This window comes from Heterodontus francisci, chromosome 29 (genome assembly GCF_036365525.1).
Source record: "Heterodontus francisci isolate sHetFra1 chromosome 29, sHetFra1.hap1, whole genome shotgun sequence".
Taxonomy (NCBI): domain Eukaryota; kingdom Metazoa; phylum Chordata; class Chondrichthyes; order Heterodontiformes; family Heterodontidae; genus Heterodontus; species Heterodontus francisci.
The window spans coordinates 46246112-46261501 of record NC_090399.1 but is presented as its reverse complement, the minus strand read 5'-3'; the positions used below and the strand labels follow the sequence as shown (position 1 = coordinate 46261501).

The window sequence follows — 15390 nt, the reverse complement described above, 5'->3', positions numbered from 1 at the left end:
GTTTCCACTGTGACTGCCTGTTTCCCCTGTGAATCTCTGTTTCCACTGTGTCTCTGTGTTTCCTGTGTGACTGTCTGTTTCCCCTGTGTCTCTCTGTTGCCCCTGTGTTTCCCCTGTGTTTCTCCATTTCCCCTGTGTCTCTGTGTTTCCCCGTGACTGTCTGTTTCCCCTGTGTCTCTCTCTTTGCTCTGTGTCTCTCTGCTTCCCCTGTGTCTCTCTGTTTCCCCTGTGTCTCTCTGCTTCCCCTGTGGCTCTCTGTTTCCCCTTTGTCTCTCTGTTTCCTCTGCAACTATCTGTTTCCCCTGTGTTTCTCTTTTTCCCCTGTTTCTCTCTTTCCCCTGCGTCTCTCTTTTCCCCTGTGTTCCTCTGTTTTCCCTTTGTCTCTCTCTGTTTCCCCTTTGATTCTCTCTGTTTCCCCTGTGTCCCTCTCTTTCCGCTATTTCTCTCTGTTTCCCCTGTGACTCTGTTTGCCCTATTTCTCTCTCTGTCCCTTATTTCTCTCTCTTTCCCCTGTGTTTCTCTCTTTCCCCGTGTCTCTCTGTTTCCCCTGTATTTATTTTGTTTCCCTTGTGATTCTCTCTGTTTCCCTGTGTCTCTCTGTTTTCCCTGTGTTTCCGCTGTGTCTCTCTGTTTCCCCTGTGACGCTCTGTTTCCCCTGTGTCTCTCTGTTTCCCCTGTGATTCTCCTGTTTTTCTCTGTTTCCCAAGTGTCTCTGTGTTTCCCCTGTGACTGTCTGTTTCCCCTGTGTCTCTCTCTTTGCTCTGTGTCTCTCTGCTTCCCCTGTGTCTCTCTGTTTCCCCTGTGTTTCTCCTGTGCCTCTCTGTTTCACCTGTGTCTCTCAGTTTCGCCTGTGTCTCTCTGTTCGCCTGTGTCTCTCCAATTCGCCTGCCTCTGTCTGTTTCCCCTGCAACTGTCTGTTTCCCCTGTGTCTCTCTGTTTCCCCTGCGACTCTCTGATTCCCCTGTGTCTCCCTGTTTACCCTGTGTCTCTCTGTTTCCCCTGTGTTTCGCCTGTGTCTCTCTGTTTCCCCTGTGTCTCTTTGTTTCCGCTGTGACTCTCTGTTTCCCCTGTGTCTCTCTGTTTCCCCTGTGAATCTCTGTTTCCACTGTGACTGCCTGTTTCCCCTGTGAATCTCTGTTTCCACTGTGTCTCTGTGTTTCGTGTGTGACTGTCTGTTTCCCCTGTGTCTCTCTGTTGCCCCTGTGTTTCCCCTGTGTTTCTCCATTTCCCCTGTGTCTCTGTGTTTCCCCTATGACTGTCTGTTTCCCCTGTGATTCTCTCTGTTTCACCTGTGATTCTCTCTGTATCCCCTGTGATTCTCTCTGTTTCCCCTGTGTCTCTCTGTTTCCGCTGCAACTCTCTGTTTCCCCTGTGACTCTCTGTTTCCCCTGTGATTCTCACTGTTTCCCCTGTGTCTCACTGTTTCCCCTGTGTCTCTCTGCTTCCCCTGTGTCTCTCTGCTTCCCCTGTGGCTCTCTGTTTCCCCTTTGTCTCTCTGTACCCCCTGTGTTTCCCCTGTTTTTCCCCTGTGTTTCCCCTGTTTTTCTCTGTTTCCCTGTGTCTCTGTGTTTCCTGTGTGACTGTCTGTTTCCCCTGTGTCTCTCTGTTGCCCCTATGACTGTCTGTTTCCCCTGTGATTCTCTCTGTATCCCCTGTGATTCTCTCTGTATCCCCTGTGATTCTCTCTGTTTCCCCTGTGTCTCTCTGTTTCCGCTGCAACTCTCTGTTTCCCCTGCGACTCTCTGTTTCCCCTGTGTCTCCCTGTTTACCCTGTGTCTCTCTGCTTCCCCTGTGTTTCTCCTGTGACTCTCTGTTTCCCCTGTGTCTCTCTGTTTCCCCTGTGAATCTCTGTTTCCACTGTGACTGTCTGTTTCCCCTGTGAATCTCTGTTTCCACTGTGTCTCTGTGTTTCCTGTGTGACTGTCTGTTTCCCCTGTGTCTCTCTGTTGCCCCTGTGTTTCCCCTGTGTTTCTCCATTTCCCCTGTGTCTCTGTGTTTCCCCTATGACTGTCTGCTTCCCCTGTGATTCTCTCTGTTTCACCCTTGATTCTCTCTGTATCCCCTGTGATTCTCTCTGTTTCCCCTGTGTCTCTCTGTTTCCGCTGCAACTCTCTGTTTCCCCTGTGACTCTCTGTTTCCCCTGTGATTCTCACTGTTTCCCCTGTGTCTCACTGTTTCCCCTGTGTCTCTCTGCTTCCCCTGTGTCTCTCTGTTTCCCCTTTGTCTCTCTGTACCCCCTGTGTTTCCCCTGTTTTTCCCCTGTGTTTCCCCTGTTTTTCTCTGTTTCCCTGTGTCTCTGTGTTTCCTGTGTGACTGTCTGTTTCCCCTGTGTCTCTCTGTTGCCCCTGTGTTTCCCCTGTGTTTCTCCATTTCCCCTGTGTCTCTGTGTTTCCCCTATGACTGTCTGTTTCCCCTGTGATTCTCTCTGTTTCACCTGTGATTCTCTCTGTATCCCCTGTGATTCTCTCTGTTTCCCCTGTGTCTCTCTGTTTCCGCTGCAACTCTCTGTTTCCCCTGTGACTCTCTGTTTCCCCTGTGATTCTCACTGTTTCCCCTGTGTCTCACTGTTTCCCCTGTGTCTCTCTGCTTCCCCTGTGTCTCTCTGTTTCCCCTTTGTCTCTCTGTACCCCCTGTGTTTCCCCTGTTTTTCCCCTGTGTTTCCCCTGTTTTTCTCTGTTTCCCTGTGTCTCTGTGTTTCCTGTGTGACTGTCTGTTTCCCCTGTGTCTCTCTGTTGCCCCTGTGTTTCCCCTGTGTTTCTCCATTTCCCCTGTGTCTCTGTGTTTCCCCTATGACTGTCTGTTTCCCCTGTGATTCTCTCTGTATCCCCTGTGATTCTCTCTGTATCCCCTGTGATTCTCTCTTTTTCCCCTGTGACTCTCTGTTTCCCCTGTGATTCTCACTATTTCCCCTGTGTCTCACTGTTTCCCCTGTGATTCTCTCTGTTTCCCCTGTGTCTCACTGTTTCCCCTGTGTCTCTCTGCTTCCCCTGTGTCTCTCTGCTTCCCCTGTGTCTCTCTGCTTCCCCTGTGTCTCACTGTTTCCCCTGTGTCTCTCTGTTTCCCCAGTGACTTTTTGTTTCCCCTGTGTCTCTCTGTTTCCCCTCTTTTTCCCCTGTATCTCTCTGTTTCCCCTGTGTCTCCCTTTCTCCCCTGTGACTCTGTTTCCCCTGTGTCTCTCTGTTTCCCCTGTGTTTCCCCTGTGTCTCTCTGTTTCCGCTGCAACTCTCTGTTTCCCCTGTGACTCTCTGTTTCCCCTGTGATTCTCACTGTTTCCCCTGTGTCTCACTGTTTCCCCTGTGTCTCTCTGCTTCCCCTGTGTCTCTCTGCTTCCCCTGTGGCTCTCTGTTTCCCCTTTGTCTCTCTGTTTCCTCTGCAACTATCTGTTTCCCCTGTGTTTCTCTTTTTCCCCTGTTTCTCTCTTTCCCCTGCGTCTCTCTTTTCCCCTGTGTTCCTCTGTTTTCCCTTTGTCTCTCTCTGTTTCCCCTGTGTCCCTCTCTTTCCGCTATTTCTCTCTGTTTCCCCTGTGACTCTGTTTGCCCTATTTCTCTCTCTGTCCCTTATTTCTCTCTCTTTCCCCTGTGTTTCTCTCTTTCCCCGTGTCTCTCTGTTTCCCCTGTATTTATTTTGTTTCCCTTGTGATTCTCTCTGTTTCCCTGTGTCTCTCTGTTTTCCCTGTGTTTCCGCTGTGTCTCTCTGTTTCCCCTGTGACGCTCTGTTTCCCCTGTGTCTCTCTGTTTCCCCTGTGATTCTCCTGTTTTTCTCTGTTTCCCAAGTGTCTCTGTGTTTCCCCTGTGACTGTCTGTTTCCCCTGTGTCTCTCTCTTTGCTCTGTGTCTCTCTGCTTCCCCTGTGTCTCTCTGTTTCCCCTGTGTTTCTCCTGTGTCTCTCTGTTTCACCTGTGTCTCTCAGTTTCGCCTGTGTCTCTCTGTTCGCCTGTGTCTCTCCAATTTGCCTGCCTCTGTCTGTTTCCCCTGCAACTGTCTGTTTCCCCTGTGTCTCTCTGTTTCCCCTGCGACTCTCTGATTCCCCTGTGTCTCCCTGTTTACCCTGTGTCTCTCTGTTTCCCCTGTGTTTCGCCTGTGTCTCTCTGTTTCCCCTGTGTCTCTTTGTTTCCGCTGTGACTCTCTGTTTCCCTTGTGTCTCTCTGTTTCCCCTGTGAATCTCTGTTTCCACTGTGACTGCCTGTTTCCCCTGTGAATCTCTGTTTCCACTGTGTCTCTGTGTTTCCTGTGTGACTGTCTGTTTCCCCTGTGTCTCTCTGTTGCCCCTGTGTTTCCCCTGTGTTTCTCCATTTCCCCTGTGTCTCTGTGTTTCCCCTATGACTGTCTGTTTCCCCTGTGATTCTCTCTGTTTCACCTGTGATTCTCTCTGTATCCCCTGTGATTCTCTCTGTTTCCCCTGTGTCTCTCTGTTTCCGCTGCAACTCTCTGTTTCCCCCGCGACTCTCTGTTTCCCCTGTGTCTCCCTGTTTACCCTGTGTCTCTCTGTTTCCCCTGTGTTTCTCCTGTGACTCTCTGTTTCCCCTGTGTCTCTCTGTTTCCCCTGTGAATCTCTGTTTCCACTGTGACTGCCTGTTTCCCCTGTGAATCTCTGTTTCCACTGTGTCTCTGTGTTTCGTGTGTGACTGTCTGTTTCCCCTGTGTCTCTCTGTTGCCCCTGTGTTTCCCCTGTGTTTCTCCATTTCCCCTGTGTCTCTGTGTTTCCCCTATGACTGTCTGTTTCCCCTGTGATTCTCTCTGTTTCACCTGTGATTCTCTCTGTATCCCCTGTGATTCTCTCTGTTTCCCCTGTGTCTCACTGTTTCCCCTGTGTCTCTCTGCTTCCCCTGTGTCTCTCTGCTTCCCCTGTGGCTCTCTGTTTCCCCTTTGTCTCTCTGTACCCCCTGTGTTTCCCCTGTTTTTCCCCTGTGTTTCCCCTGTTTTTCTCTGTTTCCCTGTGTCTCTGTGTTTCCTGTGTGACTGTCTGTTTCCCCTGTGTCTCTCTGTTGCCCCTGTGTTTCCCCTGTGTTTCTCCATTTCCCCTGTGTCTCTGTGTTTCCCCTATGACTGTCTGTTTCCCCTGTGATTCTCTCTGTATCCCCTGTGATTCTCTCTGTATCCCCTGTGATTCTCTCTGTTTCCCCTGTGATTCTCACTATTTCCCCTGTGTCTCACTGTTTCCCCTGTGATTCTCTCTGTTTCCCCTGTGTCTCACTGTTTCCCCTGTGTCTCTCTGCTTCCCCTGTGTCTCTCTGCTTCCCCTGTGTCTCACTGTTTCCCCTGTGTCTCTCTGTTTCCCCAGTGACTTTTTGTTTCCCCTGTGTCTCTCTGTTTCCCATCTTTTTCCCCTGTATCTCTCTGTTTCCCCTGTGTCTCCCTTTCTCCCCTGTGACTCTGTTTCCCCTGTGTCTCTCTGTTTCCCCTGTGTTTCCCCTGTTTTTCTCTGTTTCCCAAGTGTCTGTCTTTTTCCACTGTGACTGTCTGTTTCCCCTGTGTCTCACTGTTTCCCCTGTGTCTCTGTTTACCGTGTGTCTCTCTGTTTCCCTGTGTTGCTGCTGTGTCTCTCTGTTTCCCCTGTGTCTCTCCGTACCCCCTGTGTTTCCCCTGTGTTTCCCCTGTGTTTCCCCTGTTTTTCTCTTTTTCCCCTGTGCCTCGTTGTTTCCGCTGTATCTCTCTGTTTCCCTTGTGTTTCTCTCTTTCCCCGTGTCTCTCTGTTTCCCCTGTATTTATTTTGTTTCCCTTGTGATTCTCTCTGTTTCCCTGTGTCTCTCTGTTTTCCCTGTGTTTCTCAGTTTCGCCTGTGTCTCTCTGTTCGCCTGTGTCTCTCCAATTCGCCTGCCTCTGTCTGTTTCCCCTGCAACTGTCTGTTTCCCCTGTGTCTCTCTGTTTCCCCTGCGACTCTCTGTTTCCCCTGTGTCTCCCTGTTTACCCTGTGTCTCTCTGTTTCCCCTGTGTTTCTCCTGTGTCTCTCTGTTACCCCTGTGTCTCTTTGTTTCCGCTGTGACTCTCAGTTTCCACTGTGTCTCTGTGTTTCCTGTGTGACTGTCTGTTTCCCCTGTGTCTCTCCATTTCCCCTGTGTCTCTGTGTTTCCCCTGTGTCTCTCTGCTTCCCCTGTGTCTCTCTGCTTCCCCTGTGTCTCACTGTTTCCCCTGTGTCTCTCTGTTTCCCCAGTGACTTTTTGTTTCCCCTGTGTCTCTCTGTTTCCCCTCTTTTTCCCCTGTATCTCTCTGTTTCCCCTGTGTCTCCCTTTCTCCCCTGTGACTCTGTTTCCCCTGTGTTTCCCCTGTTTTTCTCTGTTTCCCAAGTGTCTGTCTTTTTCCCCTGTGACTGTCTGTTTCCCCTGTGTCTCACTGTTTCCCCTGTGTCTCTGTTTACCGTGTGTCTCTCTGTTTCCCTGTGTTGCTGCTGTGTCTCTCTGTTTCCCCTGTGTCTCTCCGTACCCCCTGTGTTTCCCCTGTGTTTCCCCTGTTTCTCTCTTTTTCCCCTGTGCCTCGTTGTTTCCGCTGTATCTCTCTGTTTCCCTTGTGTTTCTCTCTTTCCCCGTGTCTCTCTGTTTCCCCTGTATTTATTTTGTTTCCCTTGTGATTCTCTCTGTTTCCCTGTGTCTCTCTGTTTTCCCTGTGTTTCTCAGTTTCGCCTGTGTCTCTCTGTTCGCTTGTGTCTCTCCATTTCCCCTGCAACTGTCTGTTTCCCCTGTGTCTCTCTGTTTCCCCTGCGACTCTCTGTTTCCCCTGTGTCTCCCTGTTTACCCTGTGTCTCTCTGTTTCCCCTGTGTTTCCCCTGTGTCTCTTTGTTTCCGCTGTGACTCTCTGTTTCCACTGTGTCTCTGTGTTTCCTGTGTGACTGTCTGTTTCCCCTGTGTCTCTCCATTTCCCCTGTGTCTCTGTGTTTCCCCTATGACTGTCTGTTTCCCCTGTGATTCTCTCTGTTTCACCTGTGATTCTCTCTGTGTCCCCTGTGATTCTGTTTCCCCTGTGTCTCTCTGTTTCCGCTGCAACTCTCTGTTTCCCCTGTGACTCTCTGTTTCCCCTGTGATTCTCACTGTTTCCCCTGTGTTTCACTGTTTCCCCTGTGACTCTCTGTTTTCCCTTTGTCTCTCTGTACCCCTTGTGTTTCCCCCGTTTTTCCCCTGTGTTTCTCTCTGTTTCCCCTGTGATTCTGTCCGTTTCCCCTGTGATTCTCTCTGTTTCCCATGTGATTCTGTCCGTTTCCCCTGTGATTCTCTCTGTTTCCCCTGTGATTCTCTCTGTTTCCCCTGTGTCTCTCTGTTTCCCTGTGATTCTCTCTGTTTCCCCTGTGATTCTCTCTGTTTCCCCTGTGATTCTCTCTGTTTCCCTGTGATTCTCTCTGTTTCCCACGTGATTCTCTCTGTTTCCCCTGTAATTCTCTCTGTTTCCCCTGTGTCTCTCTGTCTCCCTGTGATTCTCTCTGTTTCCCCTGTGATTCTCTCTGTTTCCCCTGTGATTCTCTCTGTTTCCCATGAGTTTCTTTCTGTTTCCCCTGTGATTCTCTTTGTTTCCCCTGTGTCTCTTTGTTTCCCCTCTGGTTCTCTCTGTTTCTCTTGTGATTCTCTCTGTTTCCCCTGTGTCTCTTTGTTTCCCCTGTGATTCTCTCTGTTTCGCATGTGATTCTCTCTGTTCCCCCTGTGATTCTCTCTGTTTCCCCGATGATTCTCTCTGTTTTTCCTGTGATTCTCTCTGTTTCCCCTGTGATTCTCTCTGTTTCCCTTGTGTTTATTTTATTTCCCCTGTTTCATTCTGTTTCCCCTGTGACCCTGTGTTGCCCCTTTGTCACTGTTTCCCCTATGTTTATTTTGTTTCCCTTGTGTCTCACTGTTTACACTGTGACTCTCTGTTTCCCCTCTGTTTATTTTGTTTCCCCTCTGTTTATTTTGTTTCCCCTGTTCTCTCTGTGTTGCCCCTGTGTCTCTCTGTTTCCCCTGTTTCTCTCTGTGTTGCCCCTGTTTCTTTCTGTTTCCCCTGTGACTCTCTGTGTTGCCCCTGTGTCTCTGTTTACCGTGTGTCTCTCTGTTTCCCTGTGTTGCTGCTGTGTCTCTCTGTTTCCCCTGTGTCTCTCCGTACCCCCTGTGTTTCCCCCGTGTTTCCCCTGTTTTTCTCTTTTTCCCCTGTGCCTCGTTGTTTCCGCTGTATCTCTCTGTTTCCCTTGTGTTTCTCTCTTTCCCCGTGTCTCTCTGTTTCCCCTGTATTTATTTTGTTTCCCTTGTGATTCTCTCTGTTTCCCTGTGTCTCTCTGTTTTCCCTGTGTTTCTCAGTTTCGCCTGTGTCTCTCTGTTCGCTTGTGTCTCTCCAATTCGCCTGCCTCTGTCTGTTTCCCCTGCAACTGTCTGTTTCCCCTGTGTCTCTCTGTTTCCCCTGCGACTCTCTGTTTCCCCTGTGTCTCCCTGTTTACCCTGTGTCTCTCTGTTTCCCCTGTGTTTCTCCTGTGTCTCTCTGTTTCCCCTGTGTCTCTTTGTTTCCGCTGTGACTCTCTGTTTCCACTGTGTCTCTGTGTTTCCTGTGTGACTGTCTGTTTCCCCTGTGTCTCTCCATTTCCCCTGTGTCTCTGTGTTTCCCCTATGACTGTCTGTTTCCCCTGTGATTCTCTCTGTTTCACCTGTGATTCTCTCTGTGTCCCCTGTGATTCTGTTTCCCCTGTGTCTCTCTGTTTCCGCTGCAACTCTCTGTTTCCCCGTGACTCTCTGTTTCCCCTGTGATTCTCACTGTTTCCCCTGTGTCTCACTGTTTCCCCTGTGACTCTCTGTTTCCCCTTTGTCTCTCTGTACCCCTTGTGTTTCCCCCGTTTTTCCCCTGTGTTTCTCTCTGTTTCCCCTGTGATTCTGTCCGTTTCCCCTGTGATTCTCTCTGTTTCCCATGTGATTCTCTCTGTTTCCCCTGTGATTCTCTCTGTTTCCCACGTGATTCTCTCTGTTTCCCCTGTGATTCTCTCTGTTTCCCCTGTGTCTCTCTGTTTCCCTGTGATTCTCTCTGTTTCCCCTGTGATTCTCTCTGTTTCCCCTGTGATTCTCTCTGTTTCCCCTGTGTCTCTCTGTTTCCCTGTGATTCTCTCTGTTTCCCCTGTGATTCTCTCTGTTTCCCACGTGATTCTCTCTGTTTCCCCTGTGATTCTCTCTGTTTCCCCTGTGTCTCTCTGTTTCCCTGTGATTCTCTCTGTTTCCCCTGTGATTCTCTCTGTTTCCCACGTGATTCTCTCTGTTTCCCCTGTGATTCTCTCTGTTTCCCCTGTGTCTCTCTGTTTCCCTGTGATTCTCTCTGTTTCCCCTGTGATTCTCTCTGTTTCCCCTGTGATTCTCTCTGTTTCCCATGAGTTTCTTTCTGTTTCCCCTGTGATTCTCTTTGTTTCCCCTGTGTCTCTTTGTTTCCCCTCTGGTTCTCTCTGTTTCTCTTGTGATTCTCTCTGTTTCCCCTGTGTCTCTTTGTTTCCCCTGTGATTCTCTCTGTTTCTTCTGTGATTCTCTCTTTTTCCCCTGTGTCTCACTGTTTGCACTGTGACTCTCAGTTTCCCCTGTGTTTATTTTGTTTCCCCTGTTTCTCTCTGTTTCCCCTCTGACTCTCTGTGTTTCCCCTGTGTCTCTCTTTACCCTGTGACTCTCTGTCTCCCCTGTGATTCTTCTGTTTCCCCTGTGATTCTCTCTGTTTCCACTGTGATTCTCTCTGTTTCCCCTGTGATTCTGTCCGTTTCCCCTGTGTTTCTCTCTGTTTCCCATGTGATTCTCTCTGTTTCCCCTGTGATTCTCTCTGTTTCCACTGTGATTCTCTCTGTTTCCCCTGTGATTCTGTCCGTTTCCCCTGTGATTCTCTCTGTTTCCCATGTGATTCTCTCTGTTTCCCCTGTGATTCTCTCTGTTTCCCCTGAGTCTCTCTGTTTCCCTGTGATTCGCTCTGTTTCCCCTCTGATTCTCTCTGTTTCGCATGTGATTCTCTCTGTTCCCCCTGTGATTCTCTCTGTTTCCCCTGTGATTCTCTCTGTTTCCCCTGTGATTCTCTCTGTTTCCCCTGAGTCTCTCTGTTTCCCTGTGATTCGCTCTGTTTCCCCTCTGATTCTCTCTGTTTCGCATGTGATTCTCTCTGTTCCCCCTGTGATTCTCTCTGTTTCCCCTGTGTCTCTTTGTTTCCCCTGTGATTCTCTCTGTTCCCCTGTGATTCTCTCTGTTCCCCCTGTGATTCTCTCTGTTTCCCCGATGATTCTCTCTGTTTTTCCTGTGATTCTCTCTGTTTCCCCTGTGATTCTCTCTGTTTCCCTTGTGTTTATTTTATTTCCCCTGTTTCATTCTGTTTCCCCTGTGACCCTGTGTTGCCCCTTTGTCACTGTTTCCCCTATGTTTATTTTGTTTCCCTTGTGTCTCACTGTTTACACTGTGACTCTCTGTTTCCCCTCTGTTTATTTTGTTTCCCCTCTGTTTATTTTGTTTCCCTTGTTCTCTCTGTTTCCCCTGTGTCTCTCTGTGTTGCCCCTGTGTCTCTCTGTTTCCCCTGTTTCTCTCTGTGTTGCCCCTGTTTCTTTCTGTTTCCCCTGTGACTCTCTGTGTTGCCCCTGTGTCTCTGTTTACCGTGTGTCTCTCTGTTTCCCTGTGTTGCTGCTGTGTCTCTCTGTTTCCCCTGTGTCTCTCCGTACCCCCTGTGTTTCCCCTGTGTTTCCCCTGTTTTTCTCTTTTTCCCCTGTGCCTCGTTGTTTCCGCTGTATCTCTCTGTTTCCCTTGTGTTTCTCTCTTTCCCCGTGTCTCTCTGTTTCCCCTGTATTTATTTTGTTTCCCTTGTGATTCTCTCTGTTTCCCTGTGTCTCTCTGTTTTCCCTGTGTTTCTCAGTTTCGCCTGTGTCTCTCTGTTCGCTTGTGTCTCTCCAATTCGCCTGCCTCTGTCTGTTTCCCCTGCAACTGTCTGTTTCCCCTGTGTCTCTCTGTTTCCCCTGCGACTCTCTGTTTCCCCTGTGTCTCCCTGTTTACCCTGTGTCTCTCTGTTTCCCCTGTGTTTCTCCTGTGTCTCTCTGTTTCCCCTGTGTCTCTTTGTTTCCGCTGTGACTCTCTGTTTCCACTGTGTCTCTGTGTTTCCTGTGTGACTGTCTGTTTCCCCTGTGTCTCTCCATTTCCCCTGTGTCTCTGTGTTTCCCCTATGACTGTCTGTTTCCCCTGTGATTCTCTCTGTTTCACCTGTGATTCTCTCTGTGTCCCCTGTGATTCTGTTTCCCCTGTGTCTCTCTGTTTCCGCTGCAACTCTCTGTTTCCCCTGTGACTCTCTGTTTCCCCTGTGATTCTCACTGTTTCCCCTGTGTCTCACTGTTCCCCCGGTGACTCTCTGTTTCCCCTTTGTCTCTCTGTACCCCTTGTGTTTCCCCCGTTTTTCCCCTGTGTTTCTCTCTGTTTCCCCTGTGATTCTGTCCGTTTCCCCTGTGATTCTCTCTGTTTCCCATGTGATTCTCTCTGTTTCCCATGTGATTCTCTCTGTTTCCCACGTGATTCTCTCTGTTTCCCCTGTGATTCTCTCTGTTTCCCACGTGATTCTCTCTGTTTCCCACGTGATTCTCTCTGTTTCCCCTGTGATTCTCTCTGTTTCCCATGTGATTCTCTCTGTTTCCCACGTGATTCTCTCTGTTTCCCCTGTGATTCTCTCTGTTTCCCACGTGATTCTCTCTGTTTCCCCTGTGATTCTCTCTGTTTCCCCTGTGTCTCTCTGTTTCCCTGTGATTCTCTCTCTGTTTCCCTGTGATTCTCTCTGTTTCCCCTGTGATTCTCTCTGTTTCCCACGTGATTCTCTCTGTTTCCCCTGTGATTCTCTCTGTTTCCCCTGTGTCTCTCTGTTTCCCTGTGATTCTCTCTCTTTCCCCTGTGATTCTCTCTGTTTCCCCTGTGATTCTCTCTGTTTCCCATGAGTTTCTTTCTGTTTCCCCTGTGATTCTCTTTGTTTCCCCTGTGTCTCTTTGTTTCCCCTCTGGTTCTCTCTGTTTCTCTTGTGATTCTCTCTGTTTCCCCTGTGTCTCTTTGTTTCCCCTGTGATTCTCTCTGTTTCTTCTGTGATTCTCTCTTTTTCCCCTGTGTCTCACTGTTTGCACTGTGACTCTCAGTTTCCCCTGTGTTTATTTTGTTTCCCCTGTTTCTCTCTGTTTCCCCTCTGACTCTCTGTGTTTCCCCTGTGTCTCTCTTTACCCTGTGACTCTCTGTTCCCCCTGTGATTCTTCTGTTTCCCCTGTGATTCTCTCTGTTTCCCCTGTGATTCTCTCTGTTTCCCATGTGATTCTCTCTGTTTCCCATGTGATTCTCTCTGTTTCCCCTTTGTCTCTCTGTACCCCTTGTGTTTCCCCCGTTTTTCCCCTGTGTTTCTCTCTGTTTCCCCTGTGATTCTCTCCGTTTCCCATGTGATTCTCTCTGTTTCCCACGTGATTCTCTCTGTTTCCCCTGTGATTCTCTCTGTTTCCCACGTGATTCTCTCTGTTTCCCCTGTGATTCTCTCTGTTTCCCCTGTGTCTCTCTGTTTCCCTGTGATTCTCTCTCTGTTTCCCTGTGATTCTCTCTGTTTCCCCTGTGATTCTCTCTGTTTCCCACGTGATTCTCTCTGTTTCCCCTGTGATTCTCTCTGTTTCCCCTGTGTCTCTCTGTTTCCCTGTGATTCTCTCTCTTTCCCCTGTGATTCTCTCTGTTTCCCCTGTGATTCTCTCTGTTTCCCATGAGTTTCTTTCTGTTTCCCCTGTGATTCTCTTTGTTTCCCCTGTGTCTCTTTGTTTCCCCTCTGGTTCTCTCTGTTTCTCTTGTGATTCTCTCTGTTTCCCCTGTGTCTCTTTGTTTCCCCTGTGATTCTCTCTGTTTCTTCTGTGATTCTCTCTTTTTCCCCTGTGTCTCACTGTTTGCACTGTGACTCTCAGTTTCCCCTGTGTTTATTTTGTTTCCCCTGTTTCTCTCTGTTTCCCCTCTGACTCTCTGTGTTTCCCCTGTGTCTCTCTTTACCCTGTGACTCTCTGTCCCCCCTGTGATTCTTCTGTTTCCCCTGTGATTCTCTCTGTTTCCCCTGTGATTCTCTCTGTTTCCCATGTGATTCTCTCTGTTTCCCATGTGATTCTCTCTGTTTCCCCTGTGATTCTCTCTGTTTCCCACGTGATTCTCTCTGTTTCCCCTGTGATTCTCTCTGTTTCCCCTGTGTCTCTCTGTTTCCCTGTGAGTCTCTCTCTTTCCCCTGTGATTCTCTCTGTTTCCCCTGTGATTCTCTCTGTTTCCCATGAGTTTCTTTCTGTTTCCCCTGTGATTCTCTTTGTTTCCCCTGTGTCTCTTTGTTTCCCCTCTGGTTCTCTCTGTTTCTCTTGTGATTCTCTCTGTTTCCCCTGTGTCTCTTTGTTTCCCCTGTGATTCTCTCTGTTTCCCCTGTGTCTCTTTGTTTCCCCTGTGATTCTCTCTGTTTCTTCTGTGATTCTCTCTTTTTCCCCTGTGTCTCACTGTTTGCACTGTGACTCTCAGTTTCCCCTGTGTTTATTTTGTTTCCCCTGTTTCTCTCTGTTTCCCCTCTGACTCTCTGTGTTTCCCCTGTGTCTCTCTTTACCCTGTGACTCTCTGTCTCCCCTGTGATTCTTCTGTTTCCCCTGTGATTCTCTCTGTTTCCACTGTGATTCTCTGTGTTCCCCCTGTGATTCTGTCCGTTTCCCCTGTGATTCTCTCTGTTTCCCCTGTGATTCTCTCTGTTTCCCCTGTGATTCTCTCTGTTTCCCATGTGATTCTCTCTGTTTCCCCTGAGTCTCTCTGTTTCCCTGTGATTCGCTCTGTTTCCCCTGTGATTCTCTCTGTTTCGCATGTGATTCTCTCTGTTCCCCCTGTGATTCTCTCTGTTTCCCCGATGATTCTCTCTGTTTTTCCTGTGATTCTCTCTGTTTCCCCTGTGATTCTCTCTGTTTCCCTTGTGTTTATTTTATTTCCCCTGTTTCATTCTGTTTCCCCTGTGACCCTGTGTTGCCCCTTTGTCACTGTTTCCCCTATGTTTATTTTGTTTCCCTTGTGTCTCACTGTTTACACTGTGACTCTCTGTTTCCCCTCTGTTTATTTTGTTTCCCCTCTGTTTATTTTGTTTCCCCTGTTCTCTCTGTTTCCCCTGTGTCTCTCTGTGTTGCCCCTGTGTCTCTCTGTTTCCCCTGTTTCTCTCTGTGTTGCCCCTGTTTCTTTCTGTTTCCCCTGTGACTCTCTGTGTTGCCCCTGTGTCTCTGTTTACCCTGTGTCTCTCTGTTTCCCCTGTGTTTATTTTGTTTCCCCTGTTTCTCTCTGTTTCCCCTGTGACTCTCTGTGTTGCCCCTGTGTCTCTGTTTCCCCTGTGTCTCTTTATTTCCCCCAGGTCTCTTTGTTCTCCCCATTTCTCTCTATTGCTTCTGTGTCTCTCTGTTCCTCCCATGTCTCTCTATTCCCTGCCCCCCCCCCCACCATGGCTTTCTATTCTCCCCCCGTATCTCTCTATTCCAGCCTCCCCGTATCTCGCCATTCTGTACCCTGCCTCCCTATTCCTCTTGAATTGCTCTTATCCGCAACCATTCCCACCACCGACTACAAGAGCAGGTCAGAGGCTGGGAATTCTGTGCTGAGTAACTCACCTCCTGACTCCCCAAAGCCTGTCCACCATCTACAAGGCACAAGTCAGGAGTGTGATGGAATACTCTCCAGTTGTCTGGATGGGTGCAGCAGCTCCAATAACTCATGAAGCTCAACATCATCCAGGATAAAGCAACCGGTTTGATCAGCACCCCATCCACAACCTTAAACATTCACTCCCTCCACCACTGACGCACAGTGGCAGCTGTGTGTACCATCTACAAGATGCACTGCTGTAACTTACGAAGTCTCCTTCGACAGCACCTTTCAACCCTGCGATCTCGACCACCTAGAAGGACAAGGGCAGCAGATGCATGGGAACACCTGCACCTTCAAGTTCCTTTCCAAGTCACACATCATCCTGGCTTTGAAATATATCGCTGTCGCTGGGTCAGAAACCTGGAGCTCACTCCCTAACAGCACTGTGGGTGTACCTACAGCCAAGGATTGCAGTGGTTCAATAAGGCAGCTCACCAACAACTCCCCAAGGGCAAATAGGGATGGGCAACAAATACTGGCCTTTGTAGTGACACCCACATCCCAAGAATGAATTTAAAAAGCTGATGAGTCCACACCTGGAGCACTGTGTGCAGTCTTGTCTCCTGACCAAAGGAGGGACATACTTACCCTAGAGGGACTGCAAAGAAGGTTCACTAGACTGGTTCCTGGGATGAGAGGATGGTCCCATAGGAGAGATTGAGTAGACTGGGCCTATATTCCCTGGAGTTTAGAAGAATGAGGGTGATCTCAGTGAAACATATAACATTCTAAGAGCTTTGACAGGGTAGATGCTGAGAAAATATGTCCCCCTGGCCGGGGAATCTAGAACACGGGGTCACAGTC

General features: G+C 49.0%; 1 protein-coding gene and 1 pseudogene across 1 annotated transcript in view; one reads left to right on the top strand and one right to left on the bottom strand.

Moving 5' to 3' along the window:
* The window catches only part of LOC137346327 (sodium/potassium/calcium exchanger 1-like), a 31430-nt gene extending 16764 nt beyond the window's left edge, over positions 1-14666 (bottom strand). The window contains exon 1 of the mRNA XM_068009818.1: positions 14550-14666. Within this exon, the coding sequence (XP_067865919.1) occupies positions 14550-14666 (117 nt within the window). The remainder of the gene's footprint in view (positions 1-14549) is intronic.
* LOC137346265 (major histocompatibility complex class I-related gene protein-like) overlaps positions 1-15390 on the top strand; it is a 119467-nt pseudogene that overhangs the window by 91421 nt on the left and 12656 nt on the right.